A 16,105-nucleotide genomic window follows, 5' to 3' on the forward strand; every position below is an offset into this window, starting at 1 on the left:
ATTTTCTGTTGTATATCATAACTGTGGTCCATCTGTGGGTTCGAAGCTAATGGTTCCCTTCATTTTTACAAAACTATTTAGCACTGCTTAAGTCTCAAGTTGTTCTTCTTTTTTGTTTTTTGTTTTTTTTAAAAAAACAACAAAACTTTGATATGAGATACAGGGCAACCAAACCAATTTGTAAAAATCAGAGTGATGTTATCAAGTTCCACACTACTGTTTTTACTACATAATTTTGCTACGACATTATGAAGTATTCTGAGTTACAAAATTAAAAGGTAATTGTGGACAAAAGTGAAATAAATTCTACGATGGAATATTCTTGTTTTAATCGTGTCCATGTGTCAATGCACTGGGGGTTTCTCAGTCACTAGTATATTAGTGAGGTTCTGTTTCCAGGGTCTGGGTTTGATTTTGTGCTTCTTGTATAGATTACTGTATTAGGCCAACCACCTTCTGTGCAGGAGTAGACTGAATACCTGTATGTGCGATTCCTCTGATTCACAGAAGCTGTTCTAACAGGGCTCTGTTGCGAAGGAGCCATATTACGTGTTGGGCTAGGAACATAGTCATTTGGTACCACTGGAGGACGAACTGGCTCCAGAGTGCGATAGGGAGAGTGACGTCTGGACAAACAAACAAAAAAATAAAATACATACAGCAGCAAATTCAATCAGACTGTAGTATAGCCACCTATCTTTTACACATGTAGAATTACAGTTATATGTAGTAAAATCTCAAGGGCTCAAAAATTGTTTTTGAATGCATCTAATATCCAAATTCTGACCAGGAGTGGAGGATGGGATTTACGATCTGCATTTCCCAAACCCTTTTCCTACACAGGAATTTTCTGTATTGCATATTTTATTGATCTGCACGAGCAGCAGGCGTGTCAGTTTGCCTTTCCACTACTAGATCAGAACAATACGCATATGTGCATAAATATGTTCTTTTGAATGTAACAACAAGCTGCTCCATTCTCCATAAACATATATCACATCAACGGAGTAACTGGAATTGCTGTTATTCCTTAGACACAATTCAAAGAGTCTCCAACAGGTGAAAAAAAATGTAGAATTCAAGGTTCACAGTTTCACTGGAAAGTACATTTTGCAATTCCCAGTGTATAGGCCCCACCTGTGGCACAATATGTCAGTTTAGAAATTACTGCAGACTAGCTACTTCGGGTAGACAGTGCTACCTGTCAGAAAAGACATACCACTAATTCTGTCCCCAACAGATAACACAAGGCAAAAGATATTAAAGAAAGACTTCCTGAATAAAACTTTTAACGACCTTCATTATCTACAAGAAGCAATATTACCACCTTCAATTTAAGACGTACTCAATACAAAGGATGGTGATAAAACTTCTCCAAGCCTTACAGCCCACAGGCGGAAATGAAGCAGGAATTAGGATGATGTTTAGAATTTTTGCTATGGTAGAAATGTAAGTGGTGGGGTTTTTAGGAATCATAAAATCATAGAATACTAGGACTGGAAGGGACCTCAAGAGGCCATCAAATCCAGCCCCTTGCCCCAAAGGCAGGACCAAGTACTGTCAAAACCATCCCTGATAGACATCTATCTAACCTGTTGTTAAATATCTCCAGCGATGGAGATTCCACAACCTCCCTTGGCAATCTCTTCTACATTTACTCTCTCTACCAAAATATTATATCTACAGTAACAGTATTCACCCAAAAAACAAAGAGGAGTCTTGTGACATCTTAAAGCCTAAACATTTTATTTGGGCATAAACTTGTGGGTAGGACCACACTTCGTCAGATGCACAAAGAGGAACTTGCACGGAAGTGGGCTCCTGCCCATGAAAGTTTATGCCCAAATAAATGTGTTAGGCTATGTCTACATTTACTGGAGAAGATCAACTGCTCCAGGTCAATCTTCCATGGTGCCATTTCGCGCATGCACAAAACGGCACATTCCAGGGTCAACATCGACCTCGGAATTCCTCCTGAGCTGCAGGGTGGTAAAGAAGGTCAACGAGAGGAGAGCTCCCATCAACCTTCTGCTGTGAAGACAGGCACAGAAGTCAATGACTGCAAAGTCGATTTTTGGTATGTAATTGGTGTACCAAAAATTGCGTAACAGACGTTGACCTTCAAGGTAAGTCTAGACATAGCCTCGATCGTTAAGGTGCCACAGGGCTCCTACTGGTTTTTGCTGGAGCAGACTGACACAGCTACCCCTCTGAAACTTGTACTCACCCAATAGTTCCTTTTCCTGACATTGGTGGGCTGGGTGGTTTCTGGGTAGGTGGAGTAGTACGAGGCAGCCCACCCATCTTCATGTTCTGTGTACTAACCTTTATGAAAGAATGAAGAGGACAAAACAGCTTTTACAATACTCAAACTTAAGGCAATTAGACACCAAGATTCCTTGCAAATTCATTCTACTATACTAAAAGGCAGGGGAAGGTTTAAACTGAAATAAACAGAGAGGCCATGCATTTCATATGCAACTTCTACTCTGCTAGAGGTCAACAGTTGCACTCAAAGGACTATTCATTATGTGGTATTTGCAAAGATTTTATATGGAAACTGTGTTTGCCTTTAGGCCATCACATGGATATTAAATCTCTGGTGATGTTGATACTGTGTCTAATCCAATTAAAAATCTCTTAAAGCGATGAAGGGTTGGGGGCGGCTGTTTATTTACTTGTTTAAGACAAAGCAGTTATTTCTGGCTGCACTGTAATATTAATTCTCGGAAGATTAAGTTGGGGTACAAATTAAGTCACAATACAGTAATTAATACAACTAAAGAGCAGCTACACTTTAGTAAAAATTTTATATTTAAGCTGTGCTCACATGTAACGACCCTCTCTCATTTTAAAATTATATTAAATTATGCTTTAAACAAGAATGCTACATAGCACAATATTTATTTTAATTATACAATATTTATATTCATATACCAAAACTACTTATTAAACATGTAGCCAATGTTCACTATCTGTAGTTTAACTGAATTTTTAACAGTCTAAGCTAAATTAAAACTCTAGTTTGTGGAATTGCAAAAAAAGAAATTATGAATTCTACTGATATGTTCTGTCCAGATACCTTCCTTAGAAAACAGTGGGATCATCAGAAACTACAAATTCAAATTAATATTTAACCAGTTAAGTCATCAACATCAACGCTGACTGACAACATGATTGCTACTTACATCAAGAATTATAAACATCAAAAGCATTGCAATTGATATATTCACCAGTCCATTTACTACCTCTATCTGGCTGCGTACAAAAGTTAGACACAGCAGTTAGAGCATGTATAAACATATTTTTGTGGAGGACCTATAAAATATCTTTTTAATCTATGAGCCCTAAAGCTATTCCCCATCATATAAGAAATGTTAATGATTTGTGAAAAATAATTTAGGGTTTTAATTATTTTATATTACTTAATTTCCATTATTAAATACTCTTTATACTTGCTTTTTCTGATACCCATGTTATGTTCTACTGCACATAGTTACTGCATGTATCATTTCCAATATGTATTGTTTCCATATAATGTGACTTACTTTCTTTATGGAAAAGGCTCAGTGATCAAGTTGTATGGGATGCTTAGAAATATTCTCAATGGCAAATTACACCCTTTAATCACCCCAAAAGCCAAGCACTATTTATTTCTGTTGCTGTTCAAATGACACAGATTATTTAAGATTTACTATATTGCATTATCATGACACATTGAAACTTGACTTCTATATAAGAGGCGAAAACAGAATCTCAAAGTTATAATGCTTTTAATTTGAGCCAGTGGGAGCAGTGGGGGTGTTTAAAGACATTACTATTGAGATGGTTAGCATTTGTAAGACAGCAAAAGGCTGCAATGTTCTGATTAATTTTACAAACATATCTTGCAAATAGTATCATAAAGTCCTTTAAGTCAACTTTGAGCAATATGAAAATTAAAGTTACTTTAAGTGAAGGGCTAGGTAGGCACTGAACTACATCAATTTGAGGGGCGAGAAGGAAAGTGTATAATGAAAGCAAAGGGCATTTTATTCTATACACGGAACATGGAAAACACATCCCAAAAGCTGGAGTTGTTTTAAAGTTGCAGCATCTCTTTCATTAAACTTGTCAGTATCACCCACGTCTCACGAGGAGTACAGGGGTTGACTGAGAGGTCTATTTCGTGCATCCATTCTATACGTGAGAAATCAAATCCTGGAAGATCGACTCTGAGCAGGTCGATTTTCTGTGGTATGGTAGAGGAAGCTTCAAGAATCAGGTCTCAAGCAGAGACACCCTCCAGAGAAGATATCACACCTAACACACTGAACACAACTCACCCTCTAGGGAGAAGAAGAGAGAACAAATATGTGACTGATATGTAATCACACTGCTTAATACACTCCTGGAAGGCACTGATGTGCTACACTGGTAAGGGCAGTGTAAAAAATTACATAGAATAAAAATCCCTACAGAGTTATTTATTTTCATGAATTTTTATGGTAAGTCAAATTTCAGATTTTCTAGCGTATTCAAGCAAGAAATATCCCCCTTCTATAACATATATAGTGTATCACTTTATACCCGCAGCCCTTCTGAGAATAAAATGCATGCTGCACTCAACTATATTCTACGAATTACCTTCAGGTATTTCAAATATCTAAGGTGCTGGAGCAATCTTGACACCTCGATACCAGCAAAATCAAATTTCTAAACTGACCTACACTACATAGGTAAATTATAGTATCATTCAAGTTCTATATATAGAAGAATTTCTTCTTGCTTTAAAAGGCAAAAGAGAGGCTCTTACCATCACTGCAAAAAGGAAGAGAACCTGGCAGCTCTTATCTATGAAGAAGTGAACATACGATGCTTTTAGATCATTACTTTTGCATAACTTGTGCTGGGGAAAGTAATGAAAACTTTGAGAATCTGCCAGCTGCTTTTCCAAATCACTCAAATTTACCACACCAAGAATAGGATTTTGACAGAGAATCTCTCTCTGGGAAATTCAGCATTAAAAATGCACTTTGATTGCATTACAAATGCTGTACTGTAAGTCTAACTTTGATATCCGGAAAAATTCTGTAACAAATTAAGCAACGAATTTATAGACATCTTGAAGATAAGTAACAGCCTACATAGATTTGTGAAGATAAATCATGCAAACCACCACCCTAATTTCCTGCTTTGATAAGATTATAGTACTATGCCTGAGAGCTTTCCCATCAGTGTAGTTAATCCACCTCTGCTAGAGGCAGTAGCTATGTTGGCGTAAATGCATCTCTCAGGGGTTTGGATTTTTCACCCCTCTAAGCTACATAGTTATATAATAGTTGTATTGTACAGCTAGCCTTAGACTCATCTAGGAGCACCCACATCTGACATTTCGCAGGTTTATGGACGAAGTACATTGATGAGTTAACATAACAGTGCTAAATACATGACCTACTAAAAGCTATACTGGTATTTTTTACAAATTAACATTTTGCTTGTGATTTTATCAAGACAGAGAAAATATCTGTACAAGTTTCCCTCTATATTCACATAATTTTATGTAAGAAGGAACTCTGACATATATTGAAAGAACTGTGTGATACTGCAACTTTAAAAAATGCAAAATCAATAAAAAATATTTTTGATTTAGCAAAACAGCGTTGGTGTCCCTTTATTTTAGTAATTTTACATTGTAATACTGGCCAGAGCGAATCATAAATCACACCGTATATAGGATAAAAAGAGTATTACACAAGGGAAGGTTTAAATTTGGCTAACTACTTACTTATATGCCATTTATTCCTACTAAATATAAATATGCTACTTCAACTTTAAATATTAACTACATTAAAGCCATCCATTTATACCTCACAATGTCTCTCCACAGTGAAATCATACTGAGACAGAAGGTAGAGTACATAAGGAGGGAAAAGAAATGGCTTATTCTTTTAAAAATATATTAGTGATATGTTAATTTCACGTCACTCCCCATGTGTAATAATCTCTAAAGAATAAGAATGGAAGTCCAGCCCTGGGGTTTCTTACCTTAAATCTAAGCAACCACTTAATGCATACATGGAGCAAATAAAAGAGGTAAGGAAAAAAAGCATTGAAAGGTTAGTTGGAACTTCAGGATATGAAGAGAAAGGAAAAAAGAAAGAAAAAGTTAAGCATTCAAGCATCGACTAAATAATGTCTCAATAGATCATAGAAAGAGTGGTTAAAGCAGAATGTGCCATGAACAAAAGATTTTCAAGATGAAACTTTTAATAGACACACTGATTAATCAAACAACCTTCAGATATATCTTAAATTTACCTATGTAACTAAACAGCCAAATCTCTGGAGACATATTTATGAGAGACAGAGCACTCACTACAGTCCTCACGCTGCTAACCTCATTCCAAGGGTCAACACTCCCCCCACAGTTGGCTTCCAAATACATTAACTTTACAAGCGATTTTACAATAGGTATAAGGAGAATTTGGATTGATGTGAGCTTTCTTTAACACGTATTCGTATCATTCCACTATGCCAGGAGTCAGCAGCCTGTGGCTCTTTAAGGAGCCACTTGCAGCTCCAAGCACTGCCACCACTAACTCCATTTGCAGCTCTGGAGGCTCCCGCTGCTTAAACAATGTTTGCAGTTAAAACAGAATGTAGTTTTTTTTGTTTAAGCGGCAGCAGCCTCCAGAGCTGCTGAGCAGTTAGCTGTGGTGGGGAGAAAGCCAGCAGGGCAGTGAGTCCAGAAAGAGGAAGCCAGCAGGGTTCCACGTGAGGGAAGTCAGCCTACAGGGAAGTTGAGGGGAGGGGCAGCCAAGCCTGCCCCTGCCAGAGCTCCGCAGCCAAGTAGAGAAGGAAGCAGCGGAGGCAGCACCATGGGGTAGGTGGGGGCCTTGGAGGAGCAACAGTAGATGCAGACCTCGTCAGCTGAGGCAGGTAAATCCTGGGGTCTGGAGACGGTTGGGCTGAAGGGGTTAAACCTGGGGTTGGGGAGGCAGCTTGGAGCAGAAGAGGTTAAACCTGTGGTTGGGACAACGGTTTGGGGCTCAGAGGAGTTAAACCTGGGACTGGGGAGGGCACATTTGCAGGACTGGGGCTAAAGATTCCCACTGCTGCTAAAGAAACCAAAACCACCAAGACATCAATAACCTAGTCCACAGAGAAAATACACAGAAATGCCGCAGTAACAACTTATTACTTCACAGTAATGAATGGGAGAAACACAGAACTCAAACTGATATTACTAAAATAATTTTTTACAACGGAATTTAGTTTTGATCCAACAGATATTTGTTTGGCACCAGTAATCTAAGTCTACATGGCATTTTGAAATCGTAATTAAGTGATATCATTGCAATGCTATTAATTCTTTGGTGAGTGGAGATTTTTGTACAGATTATATAAAGCATGCGAATTAGCAAAATTCTTCCATATATGCTTCTTTAAGTATAGTTGGGAGAAAACAGATTAAATCTATCAGTATTTCCTGAATTCAGTACAGTCACGTTTTCTCATGGATGGATACAGTCCAAAGATATTTGGCTAGCCTTATTTTAAAGAAGAATTTTAACATATCATGGGAGATTAGTGACTGGCATCACTCTCTGATCCAGGCTGCAGTCTTCAGGTTCAGAAAATCCATGATTGAGCATCTGTCATAATACAATTCTCTTCAACAACCACTAAAACTAAAGCACATTCAACATCACCTTCTACATAAATGCCTCCTGCTAGTGAGCCACAGAATAATGCTAATGATATTAGATCTGGGTCAATGCATGCATTTTGTGGCAGTTGTTCAGGTGGGAAAGGGACAGAGGGTTAATAAACTCTCATTACTCAGGTACCTCTTGACAACTGATCCAATCAAGGGCAAATGAAACCAACCTCTGTTCAAGTAAGCAGATTTAGCCATGCCCCAGATGAATTCCATGGTTGTACGCATACCCAGAATCAGTCATAAAATGGTCTGCAAGGTTAAACTAGATATGGGATTCCTCTTAAATCCATATGCAATAGACAGAAATTGAGAAAAACCATGCTGCAACATGAAAGATAGGAATGTCACTATTTCAAGCCCTTATATTTTGAAACTGTACAATGATTTAAGAGTGTTGTATAACATCACCTACCTTCACTCCATGTCCAATATCATCGAGAATTGTGTAATCAATGGGTTTTCTAATGTAGCGAACCGGTCGCTCCAGGTTGGCCGGTGCAATGATTTTGTGGGTTCTTGAGGTGTTTTTGTTCGTAGTCAAAATACCAATTTCTCTTCTAGCAACTTTCTCTTTATGAATGTCCACTGTCTGCAAAACACCAAAACGCTTTACAATTAAGCAAAATCCCTCCTAATATTCCCAAGCTATTAGTAACTACTATATAATCGGTTTCACCAATTTAATCATTTCTATACTTTGACAGCAATTCAAAATGTTAAAGGAGTATCTCTAATTTAACAGTCGCCCTCCAAAAGACTTTTCATTCTGATGAGACCCAGGAAGTCTTTTCCCAGTCTGTTCCCCCGCCTTTTTTTTTTTTAGTGTATCCTTTCAATACAAACCTTGGATATAATTAATTTGTTTTGTCCGACTGTGGAATAGTTTTTCGTTATGTTAATTTATTCATTTACAGTAGGAATGTTATCAAAAAGGATATTATTGTTCAGAAAGAGCAGATCAGGTTTCTCAGTTACTACACTAAGGGTTCATTTTTTAAAAGTGTTTTGCATTTTTAGAAGTGCTTTGCATTTATCTAGTAATTCCCACTGTAGTCGAGGATAAAAGTTCCACTGACTTCAACAGGAGCAGAATCAGAGCCAAAGATAAGCACTTTCAATAATCCCACCCTAAATACACAGCAATGTCTATTTTGGTAGAAACAATGAACGTGCAACAAAATAATAATAAAAAAGTATTACTGCAAAACCGATGCCTCAGGAAAGTTTAAGAGATATTAACATGCAATACCAATTAAGGCTGTATCGCTAAGGCAAAAATAAAAAAAGCAAGGCACTAAGAAGTACAAGCCATATACTCCATCATTTACATAGTCTTTGCATCTAGGTATTACAGATGACATTGAGGGCTTAATTCTCTCTACTTTAACTCCTGCGAAGTAAATGGAGTCGCATTAGCAGAGAATTTGGTCCTTCGCTTGCGTCCATCAATGACCTGCGACTGCACAATAGTTCTCTAAGGATGTGTCTACAAAGCAAAGTTATTTCGGAATAACAGCTGCTATTCCGAAATAACTTTGTGAGCACCTACACAACGCAAAAGCTATTTCAAAATAATTTTGCAATAGCGGACGGCTTATTTCAACTTTGATAAACCTCATTCTATGAGAAAAAGTGCCTACTGGGAAATAGATATTTCAGAATAGGGGCTGTGTAGAGAAGGAATAGGGGCTATTTCAAAACACACTATAGTGCATCCATGGTCTCTAATCCAATATAGGTCTCTTGTGCCTGAATGCACTATTTAAAAAAAGCTAAGCACTACTTCAATATGCATTTTTGTGTGTAGCAGTGTTATTTCAAAATAAGTTATTCAAGAATAGCTCTTCCAGAGTAGCGTATGCCACAATTACGCTAATATGTAGTCAGGCATAGCCTGACTTTCATATATTGTGAATGACTTAAAATTCATTTTCAGACCATCCCATAATCCTGACTTCTTCCCTATTTCCACTGCAGAGCTTGACTACACAGATAAAACATTAGTTCAAGAAAAGATCAAAGTATACTTGCTTTAGTATAATTACTTATATTGCTTGGTGCTTTTGTTCTATTTCTTCTCCCTTGACATAATGCAAAGGTTAGTACAAAACCTCCCCCCATTTTCCCGCAGCTTTAATTGTTCATCTTTCTGGTTACTCAGCATGGTTTTTCTTACATTGCTATTGAGCCAGGTTTGGCAAAATGTGCAAAATTAGTCACATTTTAATTTATACCAGAAGAACTTGCATCAAACAGCATAGTTGTGCAGGATAAATAAAGGGACCTGGTGGCTTTTAATTAGTTGGCCAAAAGAGCCTCAGGAAATCAAAGAGTTTTGGCTTGAGACACACCTAGGAAAAAACAATGCAACTTGAAGGCAGACGTGCTTTCATATTGTGAAAGAAACAGCTTTATGGACCACAGTTTCAGACCCACATCAAGACAGCAAAGCACTGTGTTAACACTGTGGTCAAACTCATTGCTGACCTAAAAATCTAGTAATTTCACATGAGGAAATTTATATTGTGAACAAAGTCATAGCCTTGCAGAGCACATTTAATCCCATTAAAATTATCCTCCTTCTGATTTCCACTAGTCTCTCTTTTTTGTTACCATTTTAAACACGCATTTAGTATTTGTGAACGGTAATTAACTGGAATATAAAGTGGGGAAACCGGACGATGGGGCAGTCGCCAGATGCCAGCAGACCCTCTGCTTACCACTTTAAGATGTCTGATGGAAAGATCTAAGACTGAATGGGGAGAGGATCAGGCCCAAGCTAGTAGGTTGATCCCTGTATTCCTCCATCTCGCAAGTAGTAAGGGAGGTCAAATGGGAGAAATGAGAGAATCTGCCAAATCACAGGAGGTCAATATTGTCTAGGAGCAATACCAACATTTCTTTTCATTTTCTTCCACATCAGGAAAAAAAAAAAAAAAAGAAGAAGAACCTGACCAGAGTATCAGGACTGTACAGAGGTCCTAACTGTTACCTAAAATCGAATAAAAAGTTTGTAGTTCATTGATTGCCAATGAGATTACAGATCAGGTATAAATTAAAAATAAATAAATAAATAAATAAAACATTGCAGAACTTTGCACTAGACTTCTCTGCATGAAGGGTAATTAAAATTTAAGAGCTATCCTTTTTTCTGATGGGAGAACCATTTTAAATTACTTGTTCTTACATTACTCGGTCATAATCTGGGCCAGAGGCTATTAACTTTTGTAAAAGATACCATCTTACCACTGAGGAAACTTTTTTCCATGAATTAAGTAGCATCTTAAGAATATAAATACATCAGGCTTCCTTGAGGAATGCTTTATTAGCTGACGCACTGCTACAGTTATCAAATAATGAAATGCTTAAAAACTTGTTAAAATAGAAAATGATCCAATTGAAATGGGCTTGCATGGCAAACTATGACTGCATCTCTCTTTATCTCACATAAAAACTACTGAACAACTGAGTGACTGTGGCTCTCACTTATGGTAAACATATAAAGAATTCTACTCGCAAAGATTTTGCGCACAGGATTTTTATGATACAAATATGCTTGGTTGGGAGACTGTTGCAGATGTAGTATCTTATTCTCCTAGAACTGTCTCACAAGAACTGAAATAGTTGATTAGATGAGAAACTGACAACTAAGATTAACCTGACAGCAAAGAGACAGAAAAACAAATAGCAACACCACTGTTGTAAATCCCTGAAGTAAAAAAGGAAAACACTGACAGTATGTTCAATAGTTTAACTTCTATCAAGTTGATATTATCATGAAAATATCTTCAGAAAAAACAATAATAGGAGGACTGTGGCTAAGGTCAGTCACTGCTCCAGAGGAACACACCCCATCTGGAACAAACAAAATTATTCCATCTTGCACTGCAGGAGGACATCTACAAGGTAAGCTCAGAGTTTTCCTCCTTCCTCTCTCCCTGCTTTCCCCTCCACCCCCGACTGGCTCTCAATGTGAAGAGGAGTATTTAACAGCCTTTGTTTTACAGGTATTTCAAGGAGTAATCTTGTGCAGGGAAACAAGAAACATCAATGTTGTCATTCCCTTCTTTACATAGCTTCAATGTATGGCAAGAACTGATCGCTCAAATGCTCGATCTGTGGAAAACGCTAATGTCCCAAGATGGAAACCAGGGTTACCTGGCCTGGTAACATGACCTTTTGGCATCATTTTGACTTCTCCTAAGATCTACTAGTTTCCTTAATGGCTCATTACCCTGAATAGAGACTACCCCACACATTTTCTGAACTGAAAGCATCTCTAGTGGGCATCTCCAGGTGTTTTGAAATACAGATACATAGTTCAAATTTGCAATTCCAGATACAAAAATAATATATATATCTGTACAAATTGGATACTTATATTCAGCAAATCATAACTTTCCCAGTGACATAGATAATTGGCTGTTAACCAGCAATTTCAAGCAATTGCTAACATTGTTTTGTGAACTTTTCCAAAGCTGTATTAACCATGGGCCATTGCTTTCAATTATCAGACAGCAAGTATCCGTGCAGAATTTAGGAACAGTTACTATTAACATTTTGACAAAAAATTCAAGATGTCTCCAAGTGAATTAGAGAAGCTTCAGAAACCTGCATTTTCTGAAGAACACATTTGAGACAGATTACATACAAGTTAAATCTCTCTAGTCCAGCACCTTGGCACCTCACCAATGTCGAACAAGAGAATTTGCCGGACCGCATTACCAAAACTTCCACCACTTACTGGGCTCTTAGAAGACATTTAGGGGTAAATTACATCTAAATAATGGCACAGAACACTGAGAGCCAGGACTGGTGACTGTAAACAAACTATGGGATCTTGGGAAACTTGGCCACACCCATGATAAATGGTTGTCCGGATAACTAAAATCATGCCAGATTAGGGATGTTGCCTGATGAGAGTGTCCTGTATTAGAGAGGTTCTATGTGTATCTCCTATTCCAGGACAAACCGTTTGAAAAGCTTTAACAAAAATTCTCAATTGCAGAAGATTTTTGCAGTTGTTTATCACTTTTCGTGTCCAGTGTAAAGACACCAATTATTCTGCTGCAAGTGCTAGCTGGAATACATCATATATACAAAAAAGTCAAAAGAATTTAATTCAGCCTGGTCTGCTTTATCCACCCTGCTTCAGAATGGTCACAGTTCCACCTCTTCCTTCAATTCATACCCGGCTGTACTTCAGAGTACCTAGCATGCTGCTCACTTCAGACTGATCCTTCAGGCCTGGAAAACAGTCTGTACTAGAACATCTGAGATAAGGATGAACTAATGTGCCTTTAATTCTAAATAAGGAAGGGTTAAATTTCAGATGTCCTGTTATCCAGAATTTATTAGATAAGTGTTGTCCAAATAAACATTTTAAAGCATAAAACCACCTGGAATTTTAAGTAGGAAAATGTTTCAAAATTGCTTGTGTAAGTGTAGTCGTCTTCTGAAAAGACACTCTATTTTAAAATGTTAGGTTCTGGAGATCCATGCTCATTGTGTTAAACTGATTTAAATGCCAAATTTGATCTGCTTATTTTTTCTAAATGCCAACCCTGCAAACTCAATCTGAGCAACAAGATTCAATCTGAGGAAGTAATTTGAGAATTTCAAGTTACAGGTCCTAGTCAGGAAAGCATCCCTTTCTCATGATCAGGTCATATTTTTTACTTTTACAGTGTTTCCTAGCATAGAGAAAGCTTAAACCTTAAATACACGTGTTACATAAACATCAACTTATAATTATTAATATATCTAAGTATAACAGACCGCTCTCTCCCCACCCAATTTCCCAATCCCCGTCCGCTCCTGGGCCTCCCCTCCAGCTCTCCCAGACCCAGTCAGTTCCAGGACCACCACCACCACCGCCCAGCATTCCCAGCCCCAGTCAGCTCCTGAAAACCACCTGCTACTGCACCCTCCTGCCGGCCAGACTCTCTATCCCTATCCTGCTCCTTCCCCTGGCCATATATCCCACCCCCAGCCCACTGCTGAACCTTCCCTGTCTTCCAGGCCTCCCACCCTCAGTCCTCTCCTGCACCCTAGCTCCTGGTCAGACAAGCCACCACCAACTCGCTCTTGCACCCTCCTGCTCATTCAGACACCCCACACTTAGCCTGCTCCTGCAACCCCCACCTGGCCTGAACTCCATTCCAGCCCACTCCTGTACCCTATCTCCCACCCAGACCCCGCCATCCCTATCCCACTCCCTGATAATCCCGTCTCATGCTCTGAAACCCCTATTTTGGTCTCACTCCAGACCCTGGGGGGCATCACAAAATCTCCTGAGTCTGGGATCCCAAAAGAGTTAATCCGGCCTGTGGGAAGCCCTGAAGCTCAATCCTCTCTGCCTCCTCTCCCCTCACCCTGTCGTGGGGCTGGAACGTCAGAAAACTGAGGTATCTGAGTTTGGGATCAAATCAGTGAGGGCTGGGGAGTTTGTTTGGTTTCTTTTGAGGGATCGTCTACCACTTGTGTCGCCCTCAATTGATTTTCTCTAGATCAGCGCCCCCCCACAAAAGAGAGTCCCTACCCTGGCAACATTGAAACCTTTTTTTGAACATAAATATTTTATTTTATTTAAAATAAAGTGTGGTAAACTAACATGATAAAGTTCAAGTGTTTAATCTGTTTAATTCTTTTTAATTTTGATTCTTTCTTTCTTACCACTTATATATTCCCCCTTGCTACAGTTCTAACAGCCAAATATGAATAATTTAGTATTCAAGGTATTTAGAGATAAACAAAGACATTTTATTATCATCTTGCATCTGATGAAGTGGGTCTTTGCCCATGAAAGCTTATGCTCCAAAACATCTGTTAGTCTATAAGGTGCCACAGGACAACTTCTTGTTTTTGAAGATACAGACTAAGTTAGCTACCTCTCTGATACTCTATCATCATGAGTGCTTGGCTGGTGGCCCACAGAAATGTATGCATTGAGCAAGTGGGCCTCAGGCCAAAAAGGATGAGAATCACTGTACTAGACCAAAGACTAAACCTACTACCTGGGTTGAAACATACCTGGCTGCCATGTCCCTTGCAATTTAAAGCACTGTCTTCTTCACGCTAGTTAATGACAATATAGCTAATTACTTTCTATTTAGTACATTTAAGAAAGTAGAACCTACTGTTTCTCACCTTTGTTACTTTCTTACCCTTCCTGGTTTCACTCCTCTCTTCCTTCCTATAATAGAAAACAGCACATTTTTTCCTGGACTGTTATCAGTGTCAGCTTCCATTTTCACTTCTGTCCATCTTTCCCCTCTTCTATCTCTATTTTGTTTTCTTTCCTCTCTTTCTCTTCCCCCTAGTGAAAAATCTCTCTGAATACCACACTAGCCCACTTCAGCTAACATTAATCTCTCCTTCACCCAATCCCATCACATCCATAATAGGAAATTTTACCAAACTCCTCATAGCCCAAGAACTATACCTATTAGTTGAAAATTGATACAAAATGCAATCTCCAACAGAAATGCCTCCCTGATAAGCCAACCATTGCAAAGCTTTCTCACACCCCGCCCCATTTCTTTGCAGACTCTTCAGAATCCTTAACAGTCATGACTAGGGATAACCCCCTCAGAGATGGGAAGCCCCTCTGTGTGCAGCAAAGATGGCCTTGTGGGTAAGGTGCTGAATGGAATTCAGGAGAACAAAGTTCAGTGTTTGGTTCTGCCAGACACTTCCTGTGTGATGTTAAGCAACTCAACTTCCCTGCACCTCAGTGTACCTCTGAACACGCACTTCCCTACCTCACGAGGTACTGGGTGGACCATCCCTGACAAACGAGATCTGCATCTGGCCTCAGAGGCAACTAGTGTGGGGATTCCAGGGGGCACTGGCCATGTGCCCCTGCCCCATCTTCTCCTGTCCCTGCTCTGCCCTCTCCTGCTCCACTCCTGCCCTCTTCTTACTGAGGAAGCATCCACCACTTGCAATAGATGTGGAGGCAGTCCACCCATGCCCAGAGCAGTACAGTACTGAGGGTGAACGCCAAGTGGGGAGTGACCCTGGGAGGCCCTGTCCCCTCTGATTATTTCCATCCATGCACAGAATAAATTTTGTTGTGCACGCTAAGGCATGTGCAGATGTTTCTATGGCGGCGCACATGCTGCTGGCTCTGAGCGCTCTGCTAATCAGCTGGGCAGCACCTGAGTTTCTCCTGGGTGGCCACCAAGGTGCTCAGTTTACAGGGAACACTGCTGAGGTGTGCATGTGACCCCCTGTGCAGCCCCCTCATTGCCTCAGAGTTCTTTTGTGCCTTGTACATCCTGGAGCACACTGCCAGCATTTAACACAGGCGCTGGAAGAACACAGATCCATCCCAGAATTAAAACCAATCTGTGACGCTGATGGGAATGAAACTAATTATTAAGGAAAAAAATGCAC

At 39.2% G+C, this 16,105-nt stretch overlaps 1 protein-coding gene across 5 annotated transcripts in view; it reads right to left on the reverse strand.

Moving 5' to 3' along the window:
- Positions 1 to 16,105, reverse strand: part of ABI2 (abl interactor 2) — an 86,468-nt gene that overhangs the window by 33,759 nt on the left and 36,604 nt on the right. For 4 of the 5 annotated variants that reach the window (XM_075001991.1, XM_075001990.1, XM_075001993.1 and 1 more), the window contains exons 3-5: positions 8,118 to 8,294; positions 2,228 to 2,325; positions 480 to 626 (exon numbers count right to left, since the gene is read on the reverse strand). In XM_075001991.1, coding sequence (XP_074858092.1) covers positions 480 to 626; positions 2,228 to 2,325; positions 8,118 to 8,294 — 422 coding nt within the window. Of the gene's footprint in view, positions 1 to 479; positions 627 to 2,227; positions 2,326 to 7,872; positions 7,997 to 8,117; positions 8,295 to 16,105 lie in introns of those variants that run through there. The other variant, XM_075001994.1, reaches the window with a different exon arrangement.

The sequence above is a fragment of the Carettochelys insculpta genome, chromosome 8, assembly GCF_033958435.1.
Source record: "Carettochelys insculpta isolate YL-2023 chromosome 8, ASM3395843v1, whole genome shotgun sequence".
Lineage (NCBI taxonomy): Eukaryota > Metazoa > Chordata > Testudines > Carettochelyidae > Carettochelys > Carettochelys insculpta.